This window comes from Phocoena sinus, chromosome 13 (assembly GCF_008692025.1).
Source record: "Phocoena sinus isolate mPhoSin1 chromosome 13, mPhoSin1.pri, whole genome shotgun sequence".
Classification (NCBI taxonomy): domain Eukaryota; kingdom Metazoa; phylum Chordata; class Mammalia; order Artiodactyla; family Phocoenidae; genus Phocoena; species Phocoena sinus.
Window position 1 is genome coordinate 81,147,945 of NC_045775.1, and position 13,385 is coordinate 81,161,329.

Genomic DNA, 13,385 nt, shown 5'->3' on the forward strand with positions numbered 1-13,385 from the left:
GGAGGCGTTGACGTTACACTCCTGGAGCCGTTTGCACTCACACACCTCTCCCTGGAAGTCAGTGGTCATTTCCCGTGGCTTCAAAAGGAAGTGCAGCTTCTTCTGCAAGTCCTGGCCCTGCAGAAGTCTATTTCTCTCCGCACAAGGGTTGGAGTTCAGAAGCCACGCTCTCTCCTGCAGCTCACGGGATGCAGAGGGAAGAGCTCAGGGTCTGAAATCAAGGACTTGGGCGGAGGCACCTATGGCTCCCAGCCTTGGGACCTCGGTGCGGAAGTCGTCAGGATTAGGAGGGTCATTTGGGCGCAGATGCCTTGCATGCAGCAGGCACACTCAAGTCCCTTCTAACTTTTTAAAAATTACGTTCACACTTCCTCAATTTCTCCTGCCTCTCTAAGAGGAAGGGAACGAACCAACTCAAGGAAGCTGCGACAGAAAAAGGACAGGGAGCCATTGGCATTTACATTCTTATTTGTGGTTTCGGGTTTTTTTCTTCTGTTTTGCTTTTAACTTTTTTTTCTAGAAAATAAAAGGAACACAACCAAGGGAGTTTATATGACAAACTATCAGGGTCAGGAGGGCAGGGGAAAAGAGAAAGAAAGCCCAGAGGCGTGGGTAGCTAATAAAAAGTGGGTTCCGAACCACGCGGAACGGTCCACAGGGTCATGTCTGGGTCCTCATGAGACGACCGGTCACTTTGGCATGCGTGTTCGTCGCCCCGTCTCCTGGTCCGCCTGCTCAGAACCCCAGGGTCAGAGAGAGCTGGCTGCACCCTGGAAATCTGCCAAACTCAGACTCTACAGCAAGTCAAGACTTAATTTAGCTCCTCGGCTTTGTGCTCAGGTATCACACGGCAGTCTTTCTTGCCTAAGAGAAGAGTCTAGAAGAGTGTGAGAGTCACCATGGGACACACTTTGGCATCGCAGTGAACCCCACGTGGCCGCTCACTCAGGCGCAGACATGGCCTTCACCACCGAAACAGGCGTCTGTCCAGACATCCTCAGGCAGTCTGGCCAAAGAAGGACAAGGGACATGACAGTCCCCGTCTAGCCACAGGTCAACAATGGTGTCCGTTCTCCAGTCTTACTCTGTCTATCGCCTGTGAAGGACACGGGAATCCATCTGCTTTTCGGCTTAACACTGGACACCGATTCCAAAGAAGCTTGGCCATTTGGATCCACACCGTAGGTCTCTCCGGTTTCTCCCACTTTATGCCCCATATCTCAGGGCAGAAAATTCAGCCGATCCAGAGCCACGTGTGGCCAACAGAACGGCCAGAGCGATGGCCGGGCAAGAAAGAGCCAGCAGCACACTGTGAGACCAGAGTACATTCAAGAAGGGGAGAGGGGCACGCAGCGAGCTGCTGCCCCAGCTCACAGTCTAGGGGATACACTGAGCCTGAAGGGCACAGCCAGGGCCGCTCGCCTGACAGGGGGTTCTGACACCTCATGCAGCAGGGCCCCCCTGGTCGCAGTTCCTACGTGGAGAGCGGCGGGCTCCCTGCCCTGCTGCGGCCCCTGTTCCTGCACGGAGGCCAGGTTACGTCTCAGTGCCGCGGTCCTGAGGAGCACCACGCTGGCCAGCCAGCCAGGCCAATGTGGCTCTGGGTTCCACAGGAAGGCCGCAGGGAGCCGTGGTCACTGGGAGGAGGGGGCAAGGGAGGAGGGCTGCATTCTGCCAGGAGGGATTCGGGGAGGAACTACCAGGGGCTGGAGGGGTCTGCGGGCCCCAAACATGGCAGGGCCAGAAGGGACGGGCTAAATAGCTGAAGGACGACGATGACAGTCTTGTCGCTAGTTTAAAAAGAGAGTATTGGTGTTGTTGCTCAGTTTTGTTTTTCCCTTTTAAAACCACTCACATTTTAAAAGGTGACAGGGCTGGGGAGATTTGGCCCCCTTCACACTGATCCTTTCCGGGGGGCCTCAGGCTCACACCAGGGCGCCGGCCACCAGGCAGGGACGGGTCAGGGAGAGCACGTGCTCTGCTTCCCAGCAGCCACCGCTTCTCCCTGCAGAACCAGAACACACGTGACAGGCAGTCCAAAGACTAAAGTGCAGAGAATTCCACAGAGCGGGCAGCCCGGTACTGGGCACTCCCAGAAGGGGCAGGGGCAGGGCTCAGCCCAGAGCTACGCTGTGGGGCACATGTGGACAGCTATGAGGCGAGCCCCCAGGGCACGGTCCCCTTTCCCTTGGGCCCCGTGGACGCCTCTTCTAGCGGGGACCGTCCACTGTCAACAGCTCCCCAAGGAAAGTCTCAGTCTCAGAGATAGGGCCCACGAAGGGGGAAAACGTGTACGACCATCCCTGGTTGGTAATGACGAGTGACTGTGGAACGAGAGTGGGATGGAAAGAAGGGAAACAGTGCCATTATCTAAAACCAGTGAACCCCAGGTTTTGAGAGCGGGGATCCATGAACAAACGCTAAAGGCAGAGTCTCTCCCAGGGAAGGTTGGTGAAGACGGTCAGGATCCTCCCGGTGAGGCCCGCTGGGGAAAGGAGCACCTCTGGGTGTGGAGGGCGCTGCAGAGCGGGGAGGGCTGCCAAGGAGGAGGGCCCACGGCTGGCACTAGGGCGTGTAGGCCGGGGGCGGCTGGAACTGGTTGATGACCTCGTACTCTGCCGGGTAGGGCTCGTTCTCCTCCATCTCCGAGAGCAGCTCCAGCGCCTGCTCCTCTTCCTCCGTGGGGTAGTGGCGCAGGAGGTTGGCTGCTGTGGCCAGGATTGAGGCCCCGCCCGCGCCTGCCACCAGGTAGAAGCTAACAGCAAAGGTGACATAAACCTGGGAGCCGTGGTACTTCTTATGTTGCTGCTGCTGAGCCAGGATGAGTTCAGAAGCCCAGTAAGAAAAACCGATGACGGTGGCACACTGCAGGACTGGGGGACAGAGGGACAGCAGAGAAAGGGGGTTAGCAGGCACCCCGCAGCCGGGATGCTTGAGGAATCGACTGCAGTCTCTCTACCCAAACCCCATTTTCAGAGAACCTGCCTGGCCCCAGACACTGCAAGGGGGAGCTCTTGTGGCCGAGGCGGGAGACAGAGGCCTGACCCCACCCGGGCCAACTAGATTCTCTCTGTCTTAAGAATTTAGAATTGGGGACTTCCCTGGTGGTCCAGAGGTTAAGACTCTGCACTCCCAATGCAGGGGGCCCGGGTTCGATCCCTGGTCAGGGAACTAGATCCCGTGTGCCACAACTAAAGATCCTGCATGCCGCAACTAAAGATCCCGCATGCCAGAACTAAAGATCCTGCACGTGGCAATGAAGATCCCACGTGCCACAACTAGGACCCGGTGCAGCCAAATAAATAAATACTAAAAAAAAAAAAAAAAAAGAATTTGGAATTGGGATACTAGGGCCGCTAGAAGTCATTGGGTGCTTCGAGAGGAATAGACAAGGTCGTGCAGTTTGGGAGCCGGAGTCGCTGATACCCTAGGTCAAATCAACACAGCAGCCCCATCACGAGGGAGGAGAGAAGCCTTGTATGAGCAGAGAAGCCTGGCCTGCAGGGAAGCGGGAAGGGTGGGGAGAGAGAACCTGAGACCATGTACTCCAGGGAGACACAGTGAGACGCTGTAGTTCCTCCCTTGCTCCTTCCAGGCCCCATGAGCCTGGCTGAGCTTCAAATCCTGTTCTTAGAGAGCCATGATGTAAATCCTAACAATATTCTCTCCCTACAGCTCAGCCGAGTGGGTTTGTGGTCCTGGCAGGCATACATGCAAATGACGGAAGCAAGCTGCTCTCACACGCCAGTGCTCTGTGAAAGGCTAGAGCTGAAATGAGCATCGGGAACAGTGTCTGCTCATGACACCCCTTCGCCCCCACCTGCAACTCCAGACGGGATGCCGCCCCTACCCTGTGGCAGTTCCTCCCCGACTGGGAGTAGCCCGAGCTTACCTGTGAGGATGTGGGCGAAGGCATAGCGACGGGTGATCTTCAGGGCTGGATGCTTGGGCCCGAAGACATCCAGAAGGAAGGCGGAGAGACTACACAGGATGCCCAGGAAGCAGAAGGCGGCGATGACCCGCAGGAGCAGGACTGTCTGGGGATTCATGCAGAAATCTGTAGGGGGAGGAGCAGATCCTCAGGCTCCCAGGCAGCACCCTGGGGCAGGAAGCCCCCCCTCCACCACAGGCCAGCGAGCCAGGGGAGGACTGGAGGGGGGCGTGGTCTCAGCTCCCACTCCCAGTGGGGCTGCAGAGGGGGTGGAGGAGCCTCCCTATTCGAAGACAGGACCCCTGGGTCACTGTTCCCGTGTGCCTCGAGTCCTTCCTCCCTTTCCAACAAGACTAGTCCAAGTGCAGGGCTCCACTTCAGTGTGCGGTTGACCCTTGAACAGCATGGGTTTGAACGGTGAGGGCCCACTTATGTGTGGACTTCTTTTTCAATAGTAAACACTACGGTACTACACGATCGGGGTTGGTTAAATCTGCAATGTGGAACCACGGATCCGGAGGGCCAAATATAAATTACACAAATTATACACAGATTTTCAACTGCTGGGAGGGTCAGCATCCCTAACCCCATTGTCGTTCAAGGGTTAACTGTACTTGCCACGCTCTCCTAACCATTTTTAAGGATCCTGACAATTAATCAGACATGTTAACCCATTCTGCTAAAGCATGCTTTGGGCTGGCAGGAAAAGCCAAAGGGACGAAGGCCAGAGGCCCATTCAAGTCCATGCTCTATCCAGTCACTCATTCACAACCCTTTTGTTCAAAAAGAAGCTGAAGCAGTTTAGAGAACCTTGTAACGACAAGAGAGGACTAAATAGATGGGGAAAGCTGGTAGACTGGACCTCCACATTTATTTTTGCTCCCCGAACCCTACTAAAACAAAAGAAAAAAAAATTAAGACATAAACCCACACAAAGAGAAGAAGGGCCAAACAAAATTCTGGAAACTGGGAAGTAACGGGACTCAGAACTAGAACTGACTTGACAGAACAGATAAACTGAAGTATAAGCCGGAAATGGGAAAAGGTAAGAAGCAGCTAGGTTTACACCACAAAAGCTGGAAAGGCTCAGAAACTGACAGCCCCAAATACCTTCTAAAATGAGGACAAAGCCATTGGGGGGTGCTCGCTCTACCAAAAGGAGGGAATTAACCAAGAAAAAGGAAGATACTAAAACAGGAGACCCAACATTCAAAGAGTAAAGAGCCCCCAGGGTCATAGTGAAAGATACCAGGAGGACAGCTACACACGGACCCCATCAAGCAACCTACATTTCCCTCTAGGACTTTAATACCATTCTTTCCTTTTTTCTTTTCTTTTTTTTATTCCATCTAGACCACACTGTCAGCTCCCTTTGATATCTACGCAAACTGCCACAGTTCTAGAAACACACAGACAGAATAAAGGCTGGTCCAAAAAGATACCATTTTAAGCTTTGATAAAAAGTAGGAAATGGGCCTTAACTTCCTCTATGCAGCCACCGGCAAGTTCTTCTTTTATTTAGGCCATGGGTCACCAAGTGATTTGGGAAACTTTGAAAAGGGCTGGCAAGACTTACACTGTAGGCTCCTGTCCCGAGGTTTTTTTTTTTTTTTTGGAGGTGGGGAACCACAAGCTTTATTGGCTGTAAGTTCTCCTCAGGAGCCTGGCCTGCTGGGCTTTCCTGAGTTTTGATCTCAGGCTGAGAGGCTGTTGGACGGTGGTTATCACTCTCTCGTGCACAGGAGAATCCCCAGGGTGCTGGCTGAGAGCATGTTCCCAAGCTCCAGAGATTCTGAGCTCTTGGTCTGCGGCAGGGCCTAGGAATCTGGATTTTTACCAGCAGCGCAGGGGGCCTAAGCCTTACACCCCAAGAAACACTGATCCTGGACCTAGAGGGAGGTTAACTGATGAAGAAGAGTCCGAAAACCTGGGGAGAGCACCTGAGATCAACAAAGCAGCCTCAAACCAACCGACGTTGATCGGCATCGTGGGGTCCTGGACAGAGGGCGCAGCCTCCCACGCGGAAAAACCAGACCAGATATGCAGAGGCCCTGGGCCTTTGTGACAGCGTGCACTCCCTACCTCCTCAGGCTCAGAATTCACCAGGCAGATGTTGCCTGGGCCCACACATGATTCATACGCCTTGATCTGGCTTCAGAGCTACCTGTCACTCTCTTATCAGCTAACCATCTGTTCTGGAGCCCAATCATCCAGCCTGAGTGATTGCCTGCTGCTAGCAGGCTTGCCTGTGCGTTAGCTCTGCCAGCAACCAGGTCCAGCCTCCATTTAATCCGGCCCTGCGGGCCTGAAGGGGTCTAGAAACCCACAGGGCCTCTCTGAAACCAAAGCTCCTGGAGACGGGGGCTGTTTCCTGGCTGCATTCTGAATATTGCTGAAAGCTCTCTGAGGCAGTTCTTCTGGGGTCCACGTGGCACGTGGCAGGGATGGGGCAGGACGAAAGTGTTCTTCTCTTCTAGTGCTTCCAAGAATAACCTGCGAGTGGCAGGGTATAGGGGCTTACGTCACACTCCGCTCTGCAGCAGGCCGTGTTCCGATTCCTCCAGCATTACTCAACGTGACCAGGACCACTGAGTGATGCTTTAATTGTAGTACTTAAAGTCAACTCAGTGTTGTTTATTTTTAATTAATTTATTTATTCACTTATTTAATTTTTGGCTGCATTGGGTCTTCGCTGCTGCATGCGGGTCTTCTCTAGTTGCTGAGGGCGGGGGCTACTCTTTGTTGTGGTGCTTGGGCTTCTCATTGCGGTGGCTTCTCTTGTTGAGGACCACAGGCTCTAGGTGCGTGGGCCTCAGTAGTTGTGGCACGCGGGCTCAGTATTTGTGGCACGCGGGCTCTAGAGCACAGGCTCAGTAGTTGTGGCACGCGGGCATTAGTCGCTCCATGGCATGTGGGATCTTCCCGGGCCAGGGCTCGAACCCGTGCCCCCTGCGTTGGCAGGCGGATTCTTAACCACTGCACCACCAGGGAAGCCCTCAACTCCGTTTCAATTTAGCAACTAGTTTTAACTGAAAAATGTAACACACAGGGCTTCAAAGATACTATCTTTGGCTGCATAAGTGAGTATAGGATGTTCATTTGATTATCATCCTTTAAAACGTACATCCGCTGGATACACTTCTACGTGTCCTATGTTTCAGAATACACTTATCTTAGTAATAAGGAGGACTTGCACAGATGTCCAGATGCCCCTCCCAAGAGACAAACATTGTTGGCAGTTTTTTGTGTGCCCCTCCAGGTATTCCTGCCTGTGCACGCAGATGGGGCAAACGTCATCTTAGTTGAGCCTCACTCCACTCTGGGGGATTCATCACATGGTTCAGATGAGGAATTGGAGGCTCCAGGAGGTTAAGTGACTTCCTGCAGGTCACACGGCACAGAGCTAGACTCCAAATCCGGGTCAGGCCCCCTTGCACCGTGACGCTCCCAATCACCAAGCACCAGAGTTAGCCCTTTTAGTTTCTCCTCGCTGGAGCTAATCAGTCAAATCCTAAAGAGCTGTATTTGAATGAAAGGTCGGAAGTGGCTATGAATGCTGGCGGAGCCATCGCCAGGGCCAGCAGCTGCTGAGCTCACTAAGGGAACGGCTGGAAGCATGAAATCTCTTCTAGGCAGAAAAGGTTCGGGTCGTTAAGCAAACCTTAAAAGGTTTGAAAGGAGCTCATACTGGGAATTACTGGGCAAAACCTGCTGGGTGTGGTCTAAGCTTCTGCAGTCCTCAGAGTCTGGCTCTGAAAAGCAGAAGTCACTGGACTTGGCACCCAATCCTAGCCCTCCCACAGATTATATGTCACCTTGAGCACGTCACTGAATGCCCCTGGCCTCTGCGTTCACCCTGTCGAAGGGAAGCTATAACACCTGCCCCGCCTGCACAGGGGTGCGTGGGGAGGGTCAAAGCACAAATTGCTGGGGATGAGCCGCCCCACTCCCTCTGCGCTGGGCGACCACAGCAGTGTCTCTTCTCTGGCGTGCCTTTCCTCCTTACACCGAGACTGCCCCGTCCACACACGTCAGCCAGTGTGGGCCAAAGGAGGAGCCCACTAATGCCAGACTGAGGACCTGTGCCACCAGCGTGATGATGCAGTACAGAGAAGGGGCTTTGGACCCACAATTCAAACAGGTTTTGTTTCTACGTGACGCCTTCTGCCTTTCTCTACTCCAAAGCTCTGAGCAAACCTTCAGGCTCAGCGGGGAAGCCAAGTGGGGACTTTCCTTGGAGTGATGCTAAGAGATACCCAGGAGCCTGCCCTACATCCCACAGCGGTCTCAGAGCACACAGGGAAGACAGGCAGCGTTATCCCTGACACGCTTAGAACCCAGCTCAGACTCTCCTGGGGTCGGGATCTCAATGTCCCTTTCTTTCCTCCCTGTCAGACATCAGTATGGCAGGGAGGGCAATGAATATCTGCTCCATTGAGAGGGCTGCCAAAGAGAAGCAAAATCCTCAGATGTTACGTGTGTGTTACTTTATTTGTGGAGAGAAATGGCACATGGGGCAGGGTCCTAATTTTAAACTCAAACCAGTGGTGCAGGGAACTCCCTGGTGGTCCAGTGGTTAGGACTCTGTGCTGCACTGCTGGGGGCCCAGGTTTGATCCCTGGTCGGGGAACTAGGATCCCACAAGCCGTGTGGCACAGTCAAACAAATAAACAAACAAACAAAAATTGTTTAAAAAAAACAAAACAGGGGTGCATCCACTACACTCCAGTAAGACAGAATGCATCCTACCCTCCAGCTGTGCTGTGTGGCCTGTTTATTTTGGTAACTATTGCTTGACTGTTCCCTCCAGTCACTGGGGAAGAGGGCAGCTGCTGTGTAACAGGATCCCAAGGAACTGACTTTGCCCAAGGTCATTGGTAAGTCACTGGGCTGGATTTGTTTTGAAGGCCCTGGCTCTTCCTGTCTATCTGCCCATGGCTCTCACCCCTCCTGACCCAAAGAGGCTGCAGGCAGGACGCTTAAAGTGGCTTCTGGCCAGTTCCCTTCTGTCCCGTCTCCTATTTCCCCACTCACTGGAGTCCCTGAGTCAGAGGCACGTCCCCGGGGGCCCCAGTCCTTCCAGCACCCACCTGCACAGCCACTCCCCAGTGTGACTTTTTTTTCCAACCAAGGCTTCTGACACAAGACTCCAAGAGGGCCCTCCAGTGCCTGGCTGGGTCATCCCACAGATACCAATGGTCCTAGCCCAGCTGCCTCTGAGGATAGGCCCCAGGGGATCGGGAAACGCCAGCTGCATCAGTCACCACCCCTCAGACACTCCGGCCCTTCCTGGAAGGCCCTTGATCTTCCTGTGGCTTGCCGTCAACCGTGATTCCCCTGACTTCACATCCTAAACTCCCTCATTCTCCAGAGATGCTTCCTGAGGCTGTGGTCCCTGCTGCCCTTTGCTGGGCATGCTTGAGAGGCAGAGAGGGACTGGGGCTCAGAAGGAGTGATTCTCTGGGCTCCCCTGCTGGGGGCCACTATCGGTCTGGGCACATCTCTGCCCGCACCCCGGGCCCAGACTGAAGAAGAGCTTTGTGAGGACCAGGGGAGTGGCAGAATTCTGGTGGATCTTTTAAGCCAACGGCATTTGTTAAAGCCTTCAAGGGCTCTGGGAATGACAGCGGGAGGATGAGTGGCTTTGCCTCCGCTCACCAACGTAAGGCGATGAGGAATAAAAAGGTGCAGCTTTGCCTAGGCTTGTGATGAAAACTCAACTAGAATATGGGGAAATAAGAGGCCTGGGACAGCTCTGATGGAAGGAGAAAGAAGCTCAGTGTGCGCTAAGGTACAGTGGTGAGAGTGGAGTCCACACCACTCAGATCAGCTGTGTGTCCCTGAGCAAGTGGCCTGACCTCCCTGAGCCTGAGACGTGTGGACGTGTGTGTGTGTGTGTGTGTGTGTGTGTGTGTGTGTGTGTGTGTTGGGTGATGACAGTCCCTACCAAATAAAGATGTTGTTTAGGAGACACTACAGCCAGGCGTGAAGTGGGTTTAGCACAATGCCTGGCACTCAGGCAGGGGGCCAAGAAATGGGAAGACACCGTCCCAAAGCCTGCTGGCCCTGGCCGCTCCCTGTCGCCTGCAGAGACCTGGCAGAGTCTGTTCTCCCTCTGGAAGCATCTACAGGCACCAGCTCTGTACCCCATAGCTCTGCTCCCTCCTGAGATGGGGATATCCCAGGCTTCCATGCTAGGATATCTGCCAGGCCCTGAGGCTCAGCACAGTCCCACAGAATAGCGTACATCTGAAGGCCCACTGGGCACCGAAAAACCAACTGGTACAAAGAAGAAGAAGAAGAGAAATAGGGACCTTTGGATTCCTCGCCTTCTTCTGTGGTAGCTCATGAGGTAGCACTGTCAACTCCTTTATTAATGGACACCAAGTGTTCCCAGCTTGTAATGGCCAAGAAGATGGCCAAGGAAAACCAGGCCGAAACTATTCATGGGTTAAGATCCCTAAACACACGAACAGGCATAATGTAAAGGTGAAGGCGACGTGCTTTATAAAAGACAAAACCTGGCTTGGATAATTTCTCAGAAAAGGTAAATATATGTGTAAACAAAGGAGAACTGCACCAAGAATTTATTCTTATTTTTGACATGGCTTTGACAAGGATGCACGCCAGAGTGGACTGAACGACCGTGAGATCATTCCTTATGACGGCTGAAGTAAAGCAAAGGTTAAAAAACATAAACGAGACAGCGTCACTTTAAACTGGAGTCAACAGTGAGGTACACTCAGCTATGCCACTCCCAGCTGTGTGGCCCTGGAGAGGTCACTTCACCTCTCTGAGACACCAGTTTCCTGGACCTTTGGAATGAGGACATGGGATCAGATGACCCCTCCCCTCATGGCATGAATTTTAAGAGCCTCCCTAGGAATGATCTGAAATGGAGAAGCATCGTGAACTCTCTCCCAGTTTGGAAATGACACCAAGCCCTTGAAACTGACCATCAGGGGATCGATCAACTGCCAAGGCCTGGGTGAAGCGGTGGAAAGGTGGCAGCTGTTCCTCACAAAAAGGCAAGTGCAGGGGAACGCGCTAAGGGAAAAACCATTCAACTCAAGCTTGATGGGCTTTCTGTCATCAGCTACACGCCACAGAAAAAGCTGCATGTCACACGGCCTCCATCGTGTGGATAACTGTGCTCGTAATGGGCCAACGCAGAGAAAGCTATCATCAAGGTGAAACCTAGAAACAAACCAGAAGCCCCCAACCTGTTCTCTACAAAATCATCATCAAGGTGAAATCTAGAAACAAACCAGAAGCCCCCAACCTGTTCTCTACAAAATCATCCTAAAGCTTCAAAGACTCAAGAGAAATGCAAAACAGCAAAAGAACTCACAGAGAAAGACAAGATTAGGCCACAAGGATACGGCTTTTCAGCCGCAACCTGCATAAGTGGTATATATGATCCAAGTTCTCCAAAGGAAAACTTGACCTTTTCACCAAATCCCAGAGCCTGAATCCGTAAAAAGGCAACGTGAAGATATCTAACAGGATGGGCTTCTGATACATGGGGCAGTAAACATCTGGAATGAATTACAGCCAGGGAGTGGCACAGGGAGAAAGCATTCAAGAATGGTTCAAAAGGCCTTGCGGGTAATGAACTCCGCTGTTACTAAGGGCTGTTTGGAACCCACTGACCATTTTCCCTGTAAAAGCCAGGCAGTGCCATCCTGACCCCCCACACCACACAGCCTTTACCTTCATTACTACAGACAGGGTGGGCAGGATGAGCTACAGGCCTCCCCTGGGTCCAGTAAAGACCATGGTCCCTTTCCCCTTTCCTCTGCCTCCCTGGCTGAGAAGCAGGATGACGAACAAAGCAAACTTACCTCATTCGGGCACACTTGTGAGGGTTCCAAGAGCCAAATTCCTATTGTTTTACTGAGGGTGGCAATGGAACTGACTTCTGGTTATTGAAAATACCATAGACTCCCTTTGTCTCTAACAACAATCAAATTACTGTACAACTCAAAAACATCTTTTAAACTCTAGCCATATTTAAAAGTTCCTTTTTCTCCATCAATCAGGCTGTCCCAAAGAAACCTTCCTGTATCCCAGAGGCTCCTCAGAAGGAGACAGCTAATTGTGATGCCTAGCACCCTTATCTTCTCTCCATATACGGCGTCCTTGGCCCGGCAGAAGCCTAAAATAGCAGTCCAGATTAGCATGGCGTTGAGGAGTGGGTGCTTGGCTGAATAACATCAGAATTAATGAGGGGCTGGACCCCAAACAGAGCCACCTGGTGGGCATGAACACCAGGCAGGAATGGGGCTGTTTCCTTCAACCAAGTGCCTGCCCCAAGCTATCTCAGCTCCAGCCGGCACCCTACCGAGGAGGCCCTGTCGTCCGGAAAGAAGAGGGTCGGCGCGCAGCGCCCTCACCTTTCAGCAGGTCCGGGTGCACGGAGCCCAGCACGTCGGAGACCCCCAGCTCCTGGCGGGAACAGGTGCCACCGTGGATGTGCAGCCAGGCAGGCTCGGCGAGGGCAGTGCACAGCGCGGTGATGGACAGGGCACCCGGCAGGGCCGAGGCCAGGCTACGCTCCGGCTGCTTGGGCAGAGCGCTGCCTCCCGGGTTCCTCCGCCGGCGCCCGCCAGGCAGCCCTGCGCCTCCGGGGGCGTACATGCCCGGGGCCGCCCGCCGTCGCTCCGCGGTCGCTGCTGGTCGCCGCCGACCTCCGCCGAGAGCACAGAGCCTGCCTGTCCGGGGGGAGGAGAGCAACGCGCTGGGTTCGCAGAGGTGAGGCTGGCTCAAGGCTGTCAGGGCCAACACCGGAGGATGGGGGTGGGACCGAGGGCAGAGGCAGAGACAGGAGAGCTGCAGAGGTTCGGGGGGCGGGGACAGGGTCCCTGGAGTGGGGCTGCGGAGGTGCAGGATGATGACCCGGAGAGGGCTGGGGGCCCGCTGGATCTCGGCAGAGCAGAGTGGGGAGAGGGGCTGGGGCGGAGTTATCTGTTAGTGGTGGAAGAGAGACCCGGCCTAGGAGTCTTGGCCAGAGGGTGCCGAGGGGCGGAGGACCAGGCTGGGCCGCAGGGATCGGGGACCCAGGATCTGGGAACAGCGATCTGGGGTGCGACCTGTGTCCAGAGAGGACCCACCCCTCACCGACTCCTGATCCTCACCGGTCAGCAGGCCTCAGTGCCGGGATGGCGTCGCTCCGTCCCGTCACGGGCTCCTCAGCTGCCACGGTCCGAGCGATCCCAGGCCACAAACCAGCAACGCCCGAACCAACCCGGGCCCGATCCACTTCCGGCTTCCTCCACCTCTGCCCCCGCCTCCTCCGGCTCCCCGCCCAGTCCCCCGCGCGCGACCCAGCCCGGGCGCGCCGCCGGTTCCCTGCGCAAGGCCTCACGGGACTTGTAGTTTCAGGCAGTCCCGCGATGCTTTCCGATGGGGGTGGGGGGCTGTGGGGGAGGAGGGAGTGAAAGGCCGACTACAA

General features: G+C 54.3%; 1 protein-coding gene across 1 annotated transcript; it reads right to left on the bottom strand.

The window, feature by feature from the left end:
- Positions 1-442: 442 nt before the first annotated feature.
- TMEM127 (transmembrane protein 127) lies at positions 443-13,214 on the bottom strand. The gene is made up of 4 exons (XM_032652181.1): positions 13,069-13,214; positions 12,328-12,645; positions 3,893-4,057; positions 443-2,873 (listed from the first exon to the last, which is right to left on the bottom strand). The coding sequence occupies exons 2-4, from the start codon at positions 12,569-12,571 to the stop codon at positions 2,566-2,568; spliced, it is 717 nt and encodes a 238-aa protein (XP_032508072.1). The 5' UTR covers positions 12,572-12,645; positions 13,069-13,214; the 3' UTR covers positions 443-2,565.
- Positions 13,215-13,385: the final 171 nt, after the last annotated feature.

Coding starts and splice junctions, on each gene's coding strand:
- TMEM127 (XM_032652181.1), bottom strand. CDS start 12,571: ATGTACGCCCCCGGAGGCGCAGGGCTGCCTGGCGGGCGCCGGCGGAGG. Junction 4,058..12,327: donor GCACCCGGACCTGCTGAAAG/GTGAGGGCGCTG, acceptor CTCCCCCTACAG/ATTTCTGCATGAATCCCCAG. Junction 2,874..3,892: donor CTTCGCCCACATCCTCACAG/GTAAGCTCGGGC, acceptor TCTGTCCCCCAG/TCCTGCAGTGTGCCACCGTC.